This window comes from Natrix helvetica, assembly GCF_964273705.1.
Source record: "Natrix helvetica genome assembly, chromosome: 2".
NCBI classification, from domain to species: domain Eukaryota; kingdom Metazoa; phylum Chordata; class Lepidosauria; order Squamata; family Natricidae; genus Natrix; species Natrix helvetica.
In genome coordinates, this window is record NC_138552.1 from 238762624 (window position 1) to 238781466 (window position 18843).

At 38.9% G+C, this 18843-nt stretch overlaps 1 protein-coding gene across 1 annotated transcript in view; it reads left to right on the forward strand.

The window, feature by feature from the left end:
• The window catches only part of PARP1 (poly(ADP-ribose) polymerase 1), a 46681-nt gene that overhangs the window by 11875 nt on the left and 15963 nt on the right, over positions 1 to 18843 (forward strand). The window contains exons 7-16 of the mRNA XM_081944219.1: positions 1879 to 2055; positions 3788 to 3929; positions 5595 to 5735; positions 7355 to 7597; positions 9641 to 9709; positions 10424 to 10556; positions 14369 to 14564; positions 15941 to 16069; positions 16553 to 16636; positions 18405 to 18527. Of these exons, the coding sequence (XP_081800345.1) occupies positions 1879 to 2055; positions 3788 to 3929; positions 5595 to 5735; positions 7355 to 7597; positions 9641 to 9709; positions 10424 to 10556; positions 14369 to 14564; positions 15941 to 16069; positions 16553 to 16636; positions 18405 to 18527 (1437 nt within the window). The remainder of the gene's footprint in view (positions 1 to 1878; positions 2056 to 3787; positions 3930 to 5594; positions 5736 to 7354; positions 7598 to 9640; positions 9710 to 10423; positions 10557 to 14368; positions 14565 to 15940; positions 16070 to 16552; positions 16637 to 18404; positions 18528 to 18843) is intronic.

The window sequence follows — 18843 nt, forward strand, 5'->3', positions numbered from 1 at the left end:
TCTGTTCTAGCACTAGTTATTGGAATGCCTATAAGAAATACACAAGCAAACCATTGTGTAGTACCCACGTACCCAGATTTTCCAACAAACAATATCGAGATGCATACAGCCTTTGGTAGTTGGAAGAATACACAGCCATCCAATTTTGCAAGCTGTTGATGCCATTCCCCTATTCATAGATGGAATTCCTTCATAAAGTTGTCCAAATGAGTGACACTGTGTACTTCAGGATTTTGTAGTTACTGGTGCATGTTTGAACTTTTTTTTTTCTTTGCCATGAATATCTCACCATTTGGTTTAATTTGAGTGATAAAGCTAGTACCGTGTTTCCCCCAAAATACGACCTGTCCGGAAACTAAAGCCTTGCCATATTTTTCGCGTGGGCAAAAATATAAGCCCACCCCCGAAAATACCCCCCCGGCCACCACCACCCCTTCAGCCAGGCAAAGCACCACTCACTGACCTAGCGTTATCCCAAAAGCACCAAGTCGCAGGAGCGGGGGGGGGGGGGGCGAGTCTTCCAGCATCGGCTGCTCTAGGAGTGCTCTCTATGGTGGGACAGCTGCCGGACAGAGAGTCTTCCGGACAGGGAGTCTTCCAGCAGCTGGCCCACCATAGAGAGCACTCCTAGAGCGGCCAATGCTGGACGACTTGGCCCTGAGTTTTGGAGTTTAGAAGTTATGCTCGGAGCGGGGCAGCGGCGGGCAGCGGTGGTGCCCTGGGAGAGCTGTGCAAGGACTTGGTGAGGCTGCGGGCGGAACAGGCACTCGCGCAGCTCCCCTCTCCAGCCGGGCAGAGCTCCATGCACTGACCTAGGGGGTATCCCGAATGTGCCAAGCTGGGGGACGGGCAGAGTGCCACATGGCTTGGCACCTTAGGGATATCACCTAGGTCAGTGAATGGCGCTCTGCCTGGTTGGAGAGGGGATTTGCCGGGCGGCTGCTTGTGAGCATGGTTACCTCATGGCTGCTTCGCCCCTGAGGCTGTGCCCGGCTCTTCGGGAGCCAGTTCACAAGGGAGCAGCCACCCGGCAGCCCCAAAACCATAAGCCCTCCCTGATAATAAGCCCAAGGCCATATTTCGTGGGGCAAAAGAAAATAAGCCCCTGTCTTATTTTCAGGGAAACACAGTATTATGAAAAGAGAAAAACAGTTGTAAGCTTTCCTTAAAAGGCAGTTATTTCAGCAGTTTCCCCCCCTCCCATTTTTTTTTACCTTTTCCTGCACTTTAAAACAACGGAAGCAATTTTCTAATATCTCCCCTCCCTCCCCGCTGAAAGGGTAGCCAGAATTGAATAACATGTTTCAAGTGTCTCCCTTCATAGATGTGCTGACAGTTTTATATTTGGTTCTTTTCTTAAAAGACTCCCCAGCATGAAATGGATGCATCTTTCACAGGGATTCTTTGATGCCTACGTGGCTGGAGGTTATAGTACAATATTTGTAATGCAAAACATGCAGAAGCCACCAAAATGAACCGGCTGTTTTACTTCTGTATATATTATCTCTGAAATATAGTTTTGTACATCATTTTGCTTAAAGCAAGCTGGGAGAAATTCCAGTTTGATATCTAAATGAGCCCCTCGGGTTTCTTTGTCCAGTTCCAGGGCTGTCCTTCCTAGTCAGAAGAGAAAATAAGACTCAATAAGGTGAGGGACAGATGAGTCCATTCCCGGGAACTGTTCCTTAGGTTATTGTTGGCTTCTTGGACACTGCCACTTGTCAGTGAATAAAGGCTGGGCAAAGAGGAGTGACTCCTATAATTTTAGAGGAGAGCTCTGGTTGATATTTGTTTGACATCCTATTCTCTAAACAAGGCCTCTGTGGCATTGGGCATTACTCATTTTACTGTACTTCTTTTGCTTTTTCATTGCTTCAGATTTTGGACCGTGTTGCAGATGGGATGGTTTATGGAGCTCTGCTTCCCTGTGAAGAGTGCAAAGGACAGTTTGTGTTCAAGAGCAATGCCTATTACTGCACGGGGTATATTACAGGTTGGACCAAATGTGTTGCCAAGACACAGACGCCCGACAGGAAAGAATGGAAAATCCCAAAGGTAGGCTGGGAGGCCTGCTAAGCCTGTTGTCACATTGATTAACATTGTTTATGAGGTTGTATAAGAGAAAGAATTCCACCCTTCTATCCTTTTTCTTTTCTTCCATTTCTCGCTCTGCCGAAGACCTTCTGCCAACACTCTTGAAACACTCACACCATCTCAGACCTTTCTCCTTTTTATGTAAGGAAGTTGGATATGAATTCAACTCTCCTGCTCCTACCCCCAGTTATAGCAAGACAGGGAAACCAAAGAAGTGCATATCTATCATCCAAGGTTGCCTTCCGTTGTCTACAAAAAAACACAGCTTGCTAAGCCTGAGCCTGATATGATGAGCCTAGCCTTGCTCAATTTCGCTGAAAAAATAAAATGATTTTGCCTCTGAACTGTAGCCAAGAAGCTGTTGGTTGTACAGCATTGATGGGGGATAAAGCCATACAGTGATATTGGTGGGGAACTGTCAGTGTACTATGAAGTATACTATGCAGTAGTGCTTAATTGGTTTACAGGCCTTATTTGGTTTGTGATTTAATACACAATTGGTATCACTATAATAGATGTCGGATTTAAAATGAAAAATTTGAGAAGCATATTGTTAATACCTATGGAAGCCACAACTTTCCCAAAATCAGTGACCTCCAGATGTATTAGACTGCAGCTTAGCATTCCCAGCTACCATTTTACAGCCCTCCTACTATCTCCAGGTTGCTTCATGATTTGGGACATGTTTTTTTTACTTGTGCCCCCTCTCCCCTTCCCTAAAATAAAAGACAAAATATATGCCTCAAGCTGTGAAAGTAAAGTACTGTTTTAACATTGTTGCCCCTGAAGTTTGTTCCATCTTCTTTTAAAGTGCAATCCTTAACTGGTAAAAAGTTTCTTGTCCTCAATTTAGAGATCCTCCAACTAGGGAGATATGCAAAATAGTGAAATGGACAAACAAATGGAAGAGTAGTTATGTATGGCCTCCTTTTCACTTATGTAAAGCAGAGGCAGCTGGTGCTACTGAGTGTTTTAGTTCAGAATGGCTGGAGCCCAAATATTCTCTATCTCTAATATAATTAATATGTATAAGTTTTATTACTAATTATAAAAGAATAAAAGTACAACTTATTAGGCACAACCATTTGATACAACAACATAGCTTCAGGATATTGAAACCAAAGGATGGATATAGTTTGGATCATCTCACCCCACTTAAATGTTTATTGTTTTAATTACAGCAGAACTGGGGAATTGGGGCAATGAGTTCTTCCCAGTTACTTTTTAAGAAAAAAAAATCACTTATACTTTGAGTCTACAGGATCATTTTTAAGTTGATTCAGTACCACCTTCCACTACTATAAATGTAAATGCAACATTTTTCTAGAAAAGAGGTTGAAGAGAGGGCTCTTTCCCTCCCCCCCCCCCCAATCACTGTGATTTGCAGTTGTCGCAATCTAGTTTCTTCTGTGGAGAGATGTTTACTATAAGGCAAGGTTATTGTTGCTTTTTTTTTAGAGCTTTAGTTGAAATTTTAAGTTAGGAGGAATCTGGTGATGTATTTGAAATTGTTCAGATATTTGTAAATTGCTACTTATCGTTTGCCCACTCTGATATGAAGAGAGTTTTGGGAACAGTGAACATTAAACCTTATCTGAATGTATTTGCCTACTTTTTCCATTGCATTCGTTTATGAGAGTTTTTTTTATTACTGTTTTTAAATTATTTTTTTCCTCATCCTTCTGCACAACAGAAATTACGAGAGATCCCTTACCTAAAGAAATTCAAATTTAAAAAGCAAGATAGAGCATTCTTGCCAGAGGCTGCTTCTACAAATTCTGTACCTCCTTCAGCAGGTTCTGATCCTATTACAGGGAATTCGGCTGCACCAGCAGGTATATTAACTGGAAGTCATTGTGGGGAACTGTTTTGATTAAAAACATGAAATGTTAGTTTTCATTAAAATGTTGTTATTCCCACAGGGGGGATAAGTACCTACTGAAAAATATTATTTATCATTAGAATGAACTAAATTATAATGTAATTTTCTTTATCCTTTCAGAACAAATTGTCCTATGATTCTTAACTGTACTATGCTGTGCTGTGTTATACTACACTACACTATACATACTTTTGTATAATATGCTAAATATGCTTCTATTTTATTATAGAGCTCCCTATCTCACAAACAAGTGACTTTGAGCAGCATACAACAAAGCTAAAAGAAATAATACTTAAATCCATTATCATTAACAACTCTTTTAAAACATTTTTAAAAACTATAAGAACACTTGACATATTATAATTATATCCTAGGTATTACCTATTAATTTCCAGATATATTCTCCAAAATCTTTTAAACACTAAGAAGTTTGCTGTCTTTTCTACAACAGTATGTTTTTGATTCACAATATAATTTTAATAGAATTGTACTTTCAAACAAACACTTCATACATGAAATTATTTCTTAGTGTTCCCCACAGATGGCAAGGAACAGGTTGGTTGTTCTATAAAGTCTTTAGATCTTTAGATAGACCAGGAATGGTGGGATTTGTAATCTGAAAATTTGTTGAAGATAGCAGTTTGGGGAAAGCAATTTGAAATAAGAACAACAACTTGCATGATCTAATGTTTGATTTTCCCCACTTTTGTACTTTTAACCCTTTGAAATACTGAATTAGCTGTTTATTCAGTTTAGCCGTAAGCATTTTCACTACTGCATATTTTTCTGTAACTGTGATACAAAGGACTTTGGAGGAACAAGCCAATCCATTTTCTATGCTTTAACTAGTTCTCAGTAGAGACTTATCTATTCCTCCCACCCTGTTCCACAAAAAGCATTTGATGTGTTGAAATGTCAGGGCTAGCTGAGGTATGTAGGAATGCTAGAGCTAGGATAACATTCTCAGGAAAGGAAAGATATAGGCATGGAGCCAGTTCACTCTAGTGAAGAAAGCAAGCTGGAATGAATCAAAAGGATCCTAAACAAGGTGGAGGGAGATAAAAGAAGAAAGTCAGAAAATGATACAGTGGCATTCTTGCCCTGGATAAGAAAAAATGGGAAGCTGCAATGAGAGGCTGTCTGTCATACCAGAGACGTGGGTGTCATATTAAATAAAGTTGGTGCTTGGCAATTGCATGAATGGCGGATTCTGTTGGAAGAGAAAGGGAGGCTTTTTCTGACATTGTCAGCTGCTGCTTATTACAGCATAATAACGGAAATACTCATTTTCTTTTGGAAGGCATTGAACATTTTTTCTCAAACACCCCCCCCCCCGCTTCCCATCAAACATGAACGAAATCCCATCTATTATGCATAAACATGTATTTAAATTTGCATTGTAATTTTCATGGAATCAAAAAAAAAATCTCTTGAGCATAACTGTATTCTGCAATGGAAAAAATAACACTGGCTCAAGAATTTAACATCCTAAGATTTGCAAGTGACATATTAAAAAGTCAGGGTAATATGTGCAGTAAAAGTGTAAAGTTTTATATCTTCACGTTTCCTTCTTTCTTTGAATAGTATATTCATATGCTTTGTGATTTCACTTGACTAGATAAACCATTAAACAACATGAATATGGTAATCCTTGGGAAATTGTCGAAGACCAAGGATGAAATTAAATCTGCCATTGAAGAACTTGGGGGAAAGGTGACAGCGACTGTGAATAAAGCTGACTTGTGCATCAGCTCTCAAAGTGAGTAGATGGTGATACTGTTAACCGGGACATTCTCAATAGCAAGAGTGTTACATTAAACAGAGGCCTAAAAGAGTAGAGGAGATTGTATTAAATTTAGCAGCTAATGCAAGGAACTCAAGAGTATTCATCTGTCTTAAATATAATCTGATTATGAATGCTTTTATTTGATACAATTAAGTAATATCTTAGTTTGCTTCTATGTCTATTGTTTATCAAACATTTCCCTGTAAATATTACTAATAATCTTTTTAACCATCTTGCTTTTACTTCATTTTTGTTAGTTTACTGCTTCTTTACTTCTCAATTGTAACACTGTTTAGTGATCCAAGGGTGGGCTTGTGGAGCGAAAGATTGGAGGTCTCCTCTGAAAATGCCTCCCTTCAACCCACCTCCTTGCTGTAGATGGTAGTCCCTTTGGTATTAATAAGAATATAATTTGATATTAATAAGTACAAAGGAAATACAGAAATCCTTTTGGAACTTTGAGGAGTCAGCAGAAAGCATTGAAGGATAGCATCTTGAACTGTGAAAATGGCAGTTTTTACTTTTACTTACGTTTTTAGAAAGAGGAGAGATTAAGTGGATCTCTGTAGTTGAAGTGTTGATAGGTATTAACTCTCCTGCTTGACAGAAAAGATGTTGATTTCATGCATGAGAAAAAGCTGTTCAGTGAATGCAAGCTTGCATCACAACACATTTTTACATTTCTCTTTTAAAAATTGAGGAAATAAACATGAAACAGAGTACTTTTTTATACACTTTGTAGGTGTTCGGTGAGTGCTACCATCCAACTGCATCATTTTCTGGGAAATCTAGTCTACTCTTACCTAGTTTTAAATCTACCTTCTAAATTCACAATGTATGCCAGATTCAATTTAGTAGGGATTTTGTGCATCTGTTCCCATAGGTCTGAATGCTTGAAATATTGATGATATTTTATGGATACATAACTAATAAATTTACTACCAGAACATAGGATTTAATAGAATTCTGGAGATATTATAGCATTAGAAGCTCTGAGATGATGCTTAATATAGTGTATGGTTATGGTAATTGACCTCAGTGTCAGGTATTTGTGTAAGGGGAGGGAGCTGTATCAGAAAAATAACTACAACTGAGCAGATGAAGCTCCATCCCTTTGGAATACAATACTAGATTAACAAGACTGATATGGTCCAGCAGAGCCCTCATTCATTCAGCACCTTTGGGTTAGCTTTGTAGATGCTTCTGGCACAGTGATGGGATTCAGCAGTTTTTCCTATCAGCTCTTTGGATGTGGCTTGGTGGGTGTGGCTTGGTGGGCATGACAGGGGAAGGATACTGCAAAATCCCCATTTCCTCATGATCACCTGGGACTCGGGAGGCGGGGCCAGTCAGAGGTGGTATTTACCAATTCTCCAAACTACTCAAAATTTCCACCACGGGTTCTCCAGAACTGTCCAGAACCTGCTGAATGTTACCTCTGTTTTGGCAAGAATATAGACAGACAGCTACAAGTTCCTGTACCCTGAAAATTAGTGTCTTCTGCTGTTTCAGCTAAAGAAGGGTAACATATTGTGCCTTACCTTTTCTATTTCTTCTCTCTCTCCCCTCTCTCTCAAATGTAAATCTTACAGAGGAAGTTGACAAAATGAGCAAAAAAATGGAAGAAGTAAAGAAAGCCCACTTATGTGTGGTGTCGGAGGACTTCCTCCAGGATATAAAAAGCTCCAGCAAGGGTTTTCAGGAGCTTCGATCACTGCATGCGGTGTCTCCCTGGGGTGCAGAAGTAAAGCAGGAACTCAAAGAAGTGCCTGTAAGTGGAAAATCCAGCGGACACCCAAACATGAAAAATTCTGGGAAGAACAAGGAAGAGCAAGGTAAAAGTCAAAATAGTAGTTGTTATTTTCACCTCAGGCTGCCATTTTCTTACTAAGAACATTGGTTAACATTTAGAATAGGATCCTTAATAGCCTTTTCAGGATTTGTCCTAAGCAGAGGTCATTCAAGACTGAAATGTACATATTTGTGGAAAAAAACATTAGAAAAGCTGCCACATGTGATGATCATAGGAATGGCCTTTCCATCCTCTACTTCATATTACAGGTTCCTTTGTTTTGCCCTTGCTGTTGGACTTCTAAGAAGAAATAAGTGAAGCAGCTTTTAACAGGCAACGGGAAGGAACCATCCATTGTTTAGATAAGGAAATCCCCTACCCATTATAGTGTGCCCTTCCACTCCCTCAAAGAACAGGAAAAATGAATTCTTTCAACTTGCCAACTGGAACATAGGATGCTGAATAGAGGAGGCTTACTTTAGTTCAAGGCTAGCTAGATAAGAAGATCGTGATATGCAATAGTCTAAATTAACTGAGTATCTGCATAGGAGATTTTGTTTGTTGCTTCTGGCACAAATATGCAAGCTGAAAGATCTGTTCTGGAAATGCTTGGTATTCTGTACTTCAGATTCCTTAGAATTTGCCTGAAACTTAGTTGTTGTTAAAGCCATTTATTTGCAGTTGCCTTATTGCTGAGATAGCATTCTCTATCTTGGCAATCCTATTGTTATATTGAACTATGTCATCTGCAACTTTTAGCAAGAAGGCAGCTATACTTCAAGGGAAAACTTTCCTGGATAGAGTAGGCTGACCTAAGCCTTAAACTGGAATATTATGTATCGCTAAGAACTTTGATGCCATGATAGTATAACATGAATGCTAAAATATGAGATCCATTTTCCAAATTCGAGGAAATATCTGAATCCTCATTTTTTGTTTCCTTCATTTCCAAATAAGGTGGTCCTTGATTAATAACTGCTTGTTCAGGGATGGTTTAAATTTATGACAGCGTTGAACATTTCTATCCATCCCCTGCAGTCACATGATCATGTTTTGCTACCTTCCCTGACTGCTTTCCACAAGCAAAGTCAATGAGGAAGTCGGCAGGAAGCCAGGGGTCTCAGTTGTGTGAGATCTTCACTTAACAACATCAGTTGGGACTGCCAGAATTGCCATTGCTAAGTGAAATGATCACATAACTTTGCACATTGCTTAGTGATAGGAATTTTAATCCCAATCGCTGTCATTAAATAGGATTGTCTGTAAACAATTGTTGTATTCTTATTTTGTTACAAACAGAAGCCCATAGTTCTATTTTTAGTATTTAGTTGAAGAACCTACGTTTTTTAGAATTCTTCCCTTGTAATCTCTGGAAAACATAAAGACGCCATTGACAAAACCACATGTATGCAAGAAATATGCCTTCTCTGTCTCAAATAAGATTTTTAGGTACCTAACTGTTTGGATTCTAAGGGCTAGGCTCTAAAAATTGCTGCAAAAGAATTATCTGAGGGCAAGGTAGGTGATTGGATTTAGCAGGGATTAAACAAAACCCAAATGGTTCTTTTGATTTATAAGATTTATAATCTGCACTGTGTTTAATTCTAATATTCTAAACTGTAGTCTGAACTGGGAGGGATTACAATTAACTTTACACGTTTTATTGAGAATCGTTGTTACTGTTTTTACTTCTACATATTGTTCTGCTTTTTCATTGGTTAAAATATCCCCAAAGGCAAATATAATCATGTAAAAATTAAAACAATGTTAAAATAACTTAAAACAAAAAATATTCAGTAAAAAAAACTCTTAAAAGTATTAAAGTCCTACAAAGCTTAAAAATAATCCAAAAGGCAATTTAAACATATTGTTCAAATGCTAAATAACATTATTTACCAAGTTATTAGAAACATAGAGATTGCCTCACAATTGACAGAGTAACTCAGCAAATGATCAGTTTGCATTAGTTCCTGCAAAATGTAAGGGGCGTTTTTATAATCACCTAATTATACTTTTAAAATTGATGGATGATTTCTTTCTACCCAGAGAAAAAGCAATTACTACTTTGTTTCCCGTCATTATCTAGGAGCAAGTAAGTCTGAGAAGAAAATGAAGTTGACAGTTAAAGGAGGGGCTGCTGTCGATCCTGACTCAGGTATTTTTATTTTCATAAAAATAATTCTACCTCCCTTTTCCCATATCAGTAAGTTGGGCAGCCAGGGAATGTTCTTATATCCTTGCTTTCTTTTACTGAGTCTGCTTTTCTAGTTTTTCTAATGCATGGATGATATGAATGCCTCTGTCCTATTGATACCCCTATTTATCCTATGTATGTGTTATTATACTTTATGATCAGATAAACAACAATAGTAAGACTTTGGGTTTTTTACCTAGCACAGGTATGTCTAAACTTGGGAACTTTAAGACTTGTGGACTTCAACTCCCAGAATTCCCCAGCCAGCCTGGCTGGGGAATTCTGGGAGTTGAAGTTCACAAGTTTTAAAGTTCCAAAATTTGGATTCCCTTGACCTAGCATCTTTTATGTGATGTTTCCTAGCACAAAACAAGGAAGTTGGCACTCTGGGAACTGGAAGAAGTCTTTCATACAGTATATTAGTTATTCAGGATAGGACTTTCTGAGTATGGATGCTTGGTAAAATAAATTGTGATTTTGGCAACCAGTACTAGAAGCCTGAAAGAAGCAACATGATTTGCCATAAATCAGTTATGTGGTTACAATTCTCCTTTGAATCATCTTTGTGGATAAGAAATCAAAACTCCAACTTTTCCAGTTTTATGCTCAATTTAATAAAATAAATAAAAAAATGTTTCAGAATAGGAAGAATTAACATTTGTTTTATATAAATAGGTCTGGAAGATTCTGCACATGTTTTTGAAAAAAGTGGGAAAATATTCAGTGCCACTTTGGGTCTAGTTGATATTGTCCAAGGAACAAATTCTTATTACAAACTTCAGATGCTGGAGGATGATAGAGAGACCAGGTGAGAGTTCTCCTTTTCTAAACAGTAAGCACATTGCAAATATGTCCTTAGTGTGGCTTGGGTAATAAAAGCTGATATTGTTGCGTTTATTTTTCATAAGAATTGTTTGATTCTCGCTCTTGCTCTTAAACAGGTGATAAGAATCCAAAACCAAAACTATTTGTACCCCTACATAAAACCAATCTTCAGTTGCAGTTTTCTGGGAATGACTTCAGTTGAACTTAGTTCTGTTTGTTTTTTAATTTAGCCTTAGTTAAAACTCAATTATATAGAGCCTAGAACTTCATGAAGTACAATACAAATATATACAGCAGTTTTATCCATAACATGTTTACACAACTATAGATGAGAAACAAGCAGAGGGAAGCTAAATGCAGCTTTATTTTATTTATTGATTTTGCCTCCCGTTCATCCCTCACGTGGAATTCCAAAGTTAACTCTCCCCACAAGTGAAAAAGCATGCAATACTATTACTTTAGAAGTGTTTCCCAAGTTTATCTAATTTGGGGTGGGTGGGTGGATAAATATTAGGGATTTATAGTAAAAGCAAAGATAGTCAAGGGTTTCTCATGACATAATCAGCCATCCCAAAAGAGTTTCTTAATTATTACTGTGAATTCATTCATTCAGCTGAGGATTTTTAAATGACAAGTTATCAGTCTTGTAGAGCATTTAATTTTCATCATTCAAATAATGCCATAATCTTTTGCATGTACACATGGGACCAAGCCTCACTTTGATTTAGCAGACAAATTTCTGAGTAAACAGGCAAGACATTTTCTGCTCTTTGGGGACTCTTATTGGTGTTTGAGCTCACTAACTGGGGAACTACTAATGGTTGCTGCCAATTCTAGATGATAGGTATCTTATTAGTAAACAGCCTGACCTTAAATGGGCTTTTTCGGCTAGAACACGGGTGTCAAACTTGTGCTGTTTTTCCCTTCAGGGAGCTGGGATGGGTGTGGCCTGTGTGTGATGCACTCGGCACGCGGGCCACCAGTTTGACACCCCTGGACTAGAAGATCCACTTCTCTGTAATCAGATATCCTTATCCTGACTGCATCCTGGCTAAGGATGTGTCAAGGATCATAAACTGTTCACTTCATTCTGGCCATTACAGGAAAAGGATGTTAAGTTTTCTATTTTTTATAATAGTCTGATAAAAGAACTTAGTTGCAGAGAAGTAGGCAACTTTTAACTATCTAGTTTAATACCAGCCTAGTATCTAGTATCAACAGTTATTGTAGTTGATGGCATAAAAGCCATCAAGAGAGATCCAGTACAGCAGAAATTCCATGTCTGTTTACTTCTTCTATATTTACTCTTGTCAGTAATCATGACCATGGTCCCCCCAAGGGTAGATATGCTTCTCAGCAACGTGATCCATTGGACTACACTCATTTTCACCTAGTAGATGCTGTCCAAATCTCAGTACAATTGCATATTTATTTCCAGCTGCATTAGAGTAGGTTCACACTTATATTCTTGCAAGCAATTTTTGTCCTATAAAAAAGGTACCATGTTTCTCCGAAAATACGACAGGGTCTTATATTTTTTTGACCCACGAAATATGGCCTTGGGCTTATTAGAGGGAGAGGGCTTATTATTTTTCAGGTGCAGGAAGCAGCAAGCCCACCAGCTCCACCCTCTCCGTCCCACCATCTGCTTGCCTGCGGCCACAATGACCCAAGTTCTCCTTGCATCCTGGACTTCGCCTGTCCTGCTTGCTGGCCGCGAACAGCTGACTGTGCTGCTCTGGCCTCGCGGGAGGGGGGAGCTCTTCCTGGCAGAATGAACGAACACACACACACACACCCTCCCCCTCCAAGGCAGCCACATCCTTCACTAACTTGCTTTCCAGCTCCATTCTCTGTTGCACATGCAGGACAAGAAAAGTAGACTGTGTGCCTAGGGTTAAAAAAAATACCAGAAAGTACCTTCCAAGTTCTCGCAAAAATAAATAAATAAAAGATCTCGCGAAGTTGGAAGTAAACTAACAAACTACTTTTCTTGCCCTGCACTTGGCAGTGGAGAATGGAGCAGGAAAGGTTAGTGGAGGGATGTGGCTGCCTTGCGGGGGGGGGGGGGTAGGGATCTCTCTCACACACACCCACACACCATCCTTTCCTTGGGAGCTCTGCACAGACGCAGAGGCGGCTTCGGATAGAGCATTTGGGGGATGTGCGTCTGCGCTGAGATCCCAAGGAAAGAACGATTGCCAGGAAAAGGAGTGGGGGAGGGAATTTTGCCTCTTATCCTATGTGCTGAGTTTCAGAACAGGGTAAGAGGAAGGAAAATCTCCCCTCCCCATTTTCAAGTCGTTCGCAAAAATGCCTCATTCCGAGCCTTCAATCCTGCAATATGCTGAAGGCTCGAAATGGAACGTTTTTGCAAACCGTTTGAAAATATGGAGGGGGATATTCCTGCCTTTCCCCCTGTTCTGAAGGTCACAGGATAAGAGACAAAATCTTCCCTCCCGCATGCCTTCAATCCTGCAATCCTGGATAATGTGAAGGCTTGGAATGTGGCGTTTTTCAAACCTCTTGAAAATGGGGAGGGGGGATTTCGTCTCTTACGTATCCTGTTCTCAGTCTGTACTGACCTTCAGAACGGGGAGAGGCAGGAACATCTCCCTCCCCATTTTCAAGCCATTCGCAAAAAGGCCCCATTTCGAGCCTTCAATGTAAATATGCAGGTGAGAAGCTCCTACCTCCTGTAGGCATTAAAATCCATACTCTTGGGACGTCAGAAGAAGCCCTGTGAGGAGACGCTGCTGCCGAAGTGCAGGAAATCTCCCCCCCCCCCCCAAAACCTGCAGATCGTCCTTTCAAAGAGGAGTTTCACCAGGATGAAGAGGTGGCTGAAGGCGGCGTTTGTGTCACCTTCATCCTGGTGAAACTCCTCTTTGAAAGGACGATTTGCAGGTGGGGGGAGTTCCTGCACTTCGGCAGCAGCGTCTCCTCGCAGGGCTTCTTCCGATGTCCCAAGAGTATGGATTTTAATGCCTTCTTTTCCTGTTCCGTGGACGGAATTGCGAGCTGTGACTGTCACCATTAGGCAAGGAGGACATGAGGCATTTGGGTTGTGTTGCTTGGGCTCCGGCTTCTTTTGCAGCAGCAATTGGCTGCAAAAGCGATCAGCATTTTGCTGTAGGTAGAGGCCTGAACGGCACCCGCGAATCAGCTGTTTTGTGAACAGAGCGGCCCAACTGTTCCGACTAAGGGGCCAAGAAGCCCTGAGGTGACCAGGTAAGGGAAGGGCTGCCCCCTGTTCTGGCTAAACCCACCCCTTCACTAGGGCTTATTTTAGGGGGAAGGTTTATATTTTTGCCCACCGCGAAAATCTGGCATGGCCTTAGTTTCAGGACATGTCGTATTTTCGGGGAAACACAGTAATATTTTGTTATATATATATGATGCAGCTGTATTTTTTAAACTCAGATTTGCTTATGCTCAACCTACTGAATATGTGTAAACACGAATCAATGTTTAAATGATGCTAAATTAGTTAATGTCCTGCGGGAGTGTTCCCTGTTTATATAAATCCCTTCTTCGTAGATTAACTTTGAATTAGCATTTAGGCAAAGCTTTCCTACCACTTATCCTTGTTTCCTAAGCATACTGTTACTAAATGCAGCACAGGAGATTGTTCTATGATACAGTCATCCTTCTCTCTGTTTTGCATTTTTATTATCAATTTCTGTAATAAGGAATACAGTTATGTGTACTGCAAAGAGCTAGGCTTTATCTCTTCCTTTCAGAACAGCTTGCTAGATCATTTCATATTTTTCTTTCATTTACTTTTGTCTTTAGGTACTGGGTTTTTCGCTCATGGGGTCGTGTTGGCACATCAATTGGAAGTAACAAGCTAGAGAAGATGCCTTCTAAAGAAGAAGCCATTGACCATTTCCTAGATCTGTATGAAGAGAAAACAGGCAATTCCTGGCATTCCAAAAACTTCACCAAATATCCTAAAAAATTCTACCCTTTGGAGATAGACTATGGGCAGGTAATGTGATCCTTTTCAAAAAGATGCTCTGCTTTGTCAAGATTACATATAACAACATGCTTTGGAGTAACCAGGAAAAAACTTTAGTGTGAGGCAAAGACTTCGCTATAGTAAACACTTGCTAGCTCCATTCATTCATTGATTCATTTGTATGTTATAGGGTTATATTTAGGGTTGGTGTGAAATCAAAACATAGTTTGACTGAGACCAACTTAGCTTAAATTTACTGCAACATCGTGTAGCAGACGTTACTTAAGTAAATTAAGTAACTCCTGACTGAGAACCATTAATCAGTGGAACGGCTTACCTCCAGACGTTATGGGTGTTCTAGCATTGGACATTTTCAAGAAAAGCCTGGGCAGCCCTTTGCCTAGAGTAGGATAAGGTATCCTGGGAGGGAGACACTGGAAGACTTCCAAGGTCCTTCCAACCCTATTATTCTATGTTCCAAATATCATATATCCTGCCTTTGTTATTTTCACAAATAATTCGAGGTGGAATATCTAATGCACCTTCCTTCTATTTTCCCCACAACAACAACCTGGTGAGGTGAGCTAAGAGAGACTGGCCCAAGGTCACCCAGCTTGGCTTCATGGCTAAGGCAGGACTTGAACTCATAACCCCTTGCTTACTAGCCTCAATTTATGCATATGAAAGAGTTTACCTCTAAAGAGGCACCGCCTTTCATCCAAAACATGTGACTTTGTGGATTCTATAACATTTGATAAGGGGAATGAATGCATGACAACCTTATGTAGTGTTTAATCTTACTTTTCGTAACCTTGTAATGTGCATTTGCTGAAGAGCTGTATCAGTACTTTGTTAAAAGATTGGTCCTCAGATTATAACCTTCACTTGTTTTTAAAAGCAAAAATGTTCTGTCATCTAGGTCCTTCAGATATTTTTAAATTGTCATTCCTTCAATCCTCTTGGCCATGCTAGCTGGCATTGCTTAAAGTCATCCAAAACTGACACCATGACAGATTGCCTATCTTTGAACTAGATCCTCTCAAACAGCAGCAAAGGACTAGCTAATGGACAATGCCACATTATCATCCCAATTGATCAGAGCTGGTATTTTCTAAGTACTGGAATCTCTACAGTTAGAAATCAATTTATTTCTTTGAGGACAAAAGGAGGGGGACGCAAACAACCTTGTGCCCAATTTATTGTTTCCTTGCAGCTGTGGATATAAAATGTCCAGATTTTCTGAAAATTCTAGTAAGTGTGGGTAGCAATAACTTTCGAAGATCAATTGAGAACTTCGTGTATTCTCTGTTCTTAGCTAAAGAAGCTTAATTAAGTAGCTTAATTTGTGCATGTATGTTGCTTTAACACAAGTTTGTCCCATTCAACTCCCAACCCTCTACCAATAGGATGAAGAAGCAGTCAAGAAACTGACAGTGAGTGCAGGAACCAAGTCAAAGCTTCCTAAAGCTGTCCAAGATCTGATTAAGATGATTTTCGATGTAGAAAGTATGAAGAAAGCCATGGTGGAGTTTGAGGTTATTATTCATTCTATGCTTAACTACTTGGTGTTATTAGTTTGATATTCTCAGAATGATAATGGCAAGAATGCAGTTTGACGGGAACAGGTATTCTTTATCTTTCAAGAATGTCATGGTGATTTTTCTTTGGCAGAAAAAAGTTGTGTCTTAATGTATATTTTTTAACCTGTTTCCCAAAATGTGAAGACATAATCTGGAAATAGGTGTGTATAGATCATTTATCTCTATTTTAAAAATCTTTTATAGTACTTAACTGTATTTAATTGGGCAGACCAAAAAATAACAGGTATATTAAGCTAAATCCTTTCAAACAAATTGATTGACTAGAATAAAGTAGCATCTTACATTCTCTTTGTATTTCTATTCTTTGGGTTAATATTTTTTTTGCTATTTCTTGTATATCTTCTTTTGCAGCCAGTTTTCCATTGTTTTCCCATAATAAAATTCTACTTTAATTGGAACCATTTATTTCCTTCTTAGATTGATCTCCAGAAGATGCCTTTGGGGAAGTTAAGTGAGAGGCAGATTCAGAGTGCATACTCCATTCTGAATGAAGTCCAGCAGGTAAGTAAAAAGAAAAAATCATTTTCCAGCTATTTAAAGCAATATTCCTTTGATTCCAGAAGTAGTTTGAAATCTTCAAGAATAGTAACTATCAACAAATGTAGGTAGCTCCCTTTTAAAGTTTCCTAATTGACAATCCTTGCTACTTGGTAGCAACAAACTCCTGAATTTAACTACGCATTTTGTAAAGAAGTATTCTATTCATTCATTCAAATTCTGTAGCTGTCCATTTCAACCAAATGACTCTTGGTGGCTTTTGTCACTTCTGAGTCTCTTCACATCTGTTTTCAGTGCATGATCTAGATTTTAACATATAAAATGGGGGGGGGGGGATCATTCCTCTGTCCTTAATATGCCTGATTTTAGATCTCAACTGTTCAGTCCTTCCTTATACAAGAACCGCTCTAAACTGTTAATCATTTTGGCAGCCTTTTTCTACAATCCCTTTAATGAAATTGGTAGTTTTTTGTTTTAGTGGAAAAAAAGTACAGGACCATATGGGCATGTCTTTAAAAGATACACAACTAGCAAGCTAAATAAGAGAGAATTGGACAAGGAAAAAGGAAAAGGAGAGAAGCAGGATAATTAAAACAAAGGTTTAGGAAAAATAATAATAATGCTCAGGAAGAGTTTTATTGATGTACTGATAAAACTGTTCAATCTCTACATTTTAAATTATTCAATAGTATTTTAATTATTCATATAAACCTGTGCTCTGATTAAATAAGAGAGAGAATCTAATACCAATCCCACAACTAAAGTAACTATACTAGAAGAAAGATAAGTGATAATATATGAGAGGAGATCACATCAATATAAAATTAAATCTTAGTATAAGAACACTTGTTAGGGTGATGTCAACAGGGTTTTAAAATACATATATCTATCCATTCCGAAAAACTAGACAAAATTTTGCCCCTTCTGAGCAAACGGGTCAAAGAGAATGTGCAATTCGGAACCACAGTTAAGTGGCCTTTTCTTGCAGCATTTTCTAATATAGAAAAATTTAAAGGTGTTGCTTGTCACCTTAAAGCCTTACTGATTACCTGAGCGGCCGTCTTTTTCCAAGAGTTTCTAGCCATCCCAATTTGATCCAGCAGATTGTCCATGCTGCAGATCCCGTCAGTCAAAGAGTGTCAACTGGCAGGAACTATAGGGCAGGCTTTAACTGCTATAGCCAGTGCCTTATGAAATATTCTCCTCCCAGACATTAGAATGTCCCAAACCTATTGGATATGTAAGTGGACCTGGGCTTTGGAATACATTAAGGGCTGCTTTACTTGGCTTTACTATTAGTGATTAATCATCACAGCTGCTGTTTTGTACTTATTTTGTGGATGTTTTTATTGTTTTTAAATTATTTCAGTTGTTTTATAATTTTAGAATTGAAAGCCATCCAGCAGATATAGAAAATGGATGGATGGATGGATGGGAAGGAAGGAAGGAGAAATCTCAGTCATGAAATTACATGTAGACCAGTCCTTCCTGAACTGAATGTGGAAAAATAGCATATGCAATGTTTGCTTTTGCTTAACATTTAACATCCTGGATTCTCACTTCCTGCCATTCCATGATGTCATATTTCAGTCGCTTTGTTACTGATGATGATTGGGAAGGCATCATACTGGGAAAAGTTAGACAAATATTTCAAAATGCTTCCTTAAGTAAAGTTTGTTTAAACTAACTTTTTACTGAGGGAAGTAACTCAAATACATGCATTTGTTGCTGCCGAAGATTCTTAGTTTTATTTCTTTTTCTCTTCATGTAGGCAGTTTCTGATGGTGGCACCGATTCACAGATATTAGATCTCTCCAATCGCTTCTACACACTCATTCCCCATGACTTTGGAATGAAGAAGCCTCCACTTCTAAACAACCTTGACTACATTAAGGTACTCTACATTTAACTCTCATACTTGAACACAGAAATAATATAAATCATATTTTAATAGATGTAATTTTAAGACAGTTATGTCAGCCCAACAGTCAACTTTCTAATCTACTTTGAATGGTTAATACAGTGTTGGACATGGGCAGGAGGTTCAAGTTCAGGATATGCCTCACCTATAATGTTTATTAGGTAAACTTGTGGCCAATCATTTTCAGTTTAATTAAATACTATATTACAGGAGTGATTCATACTTGAAAGGAGGTGGTATTGGGGGTATTTAAAGGAATTAAATCCATCATCCTTTGGTTCCTTACATA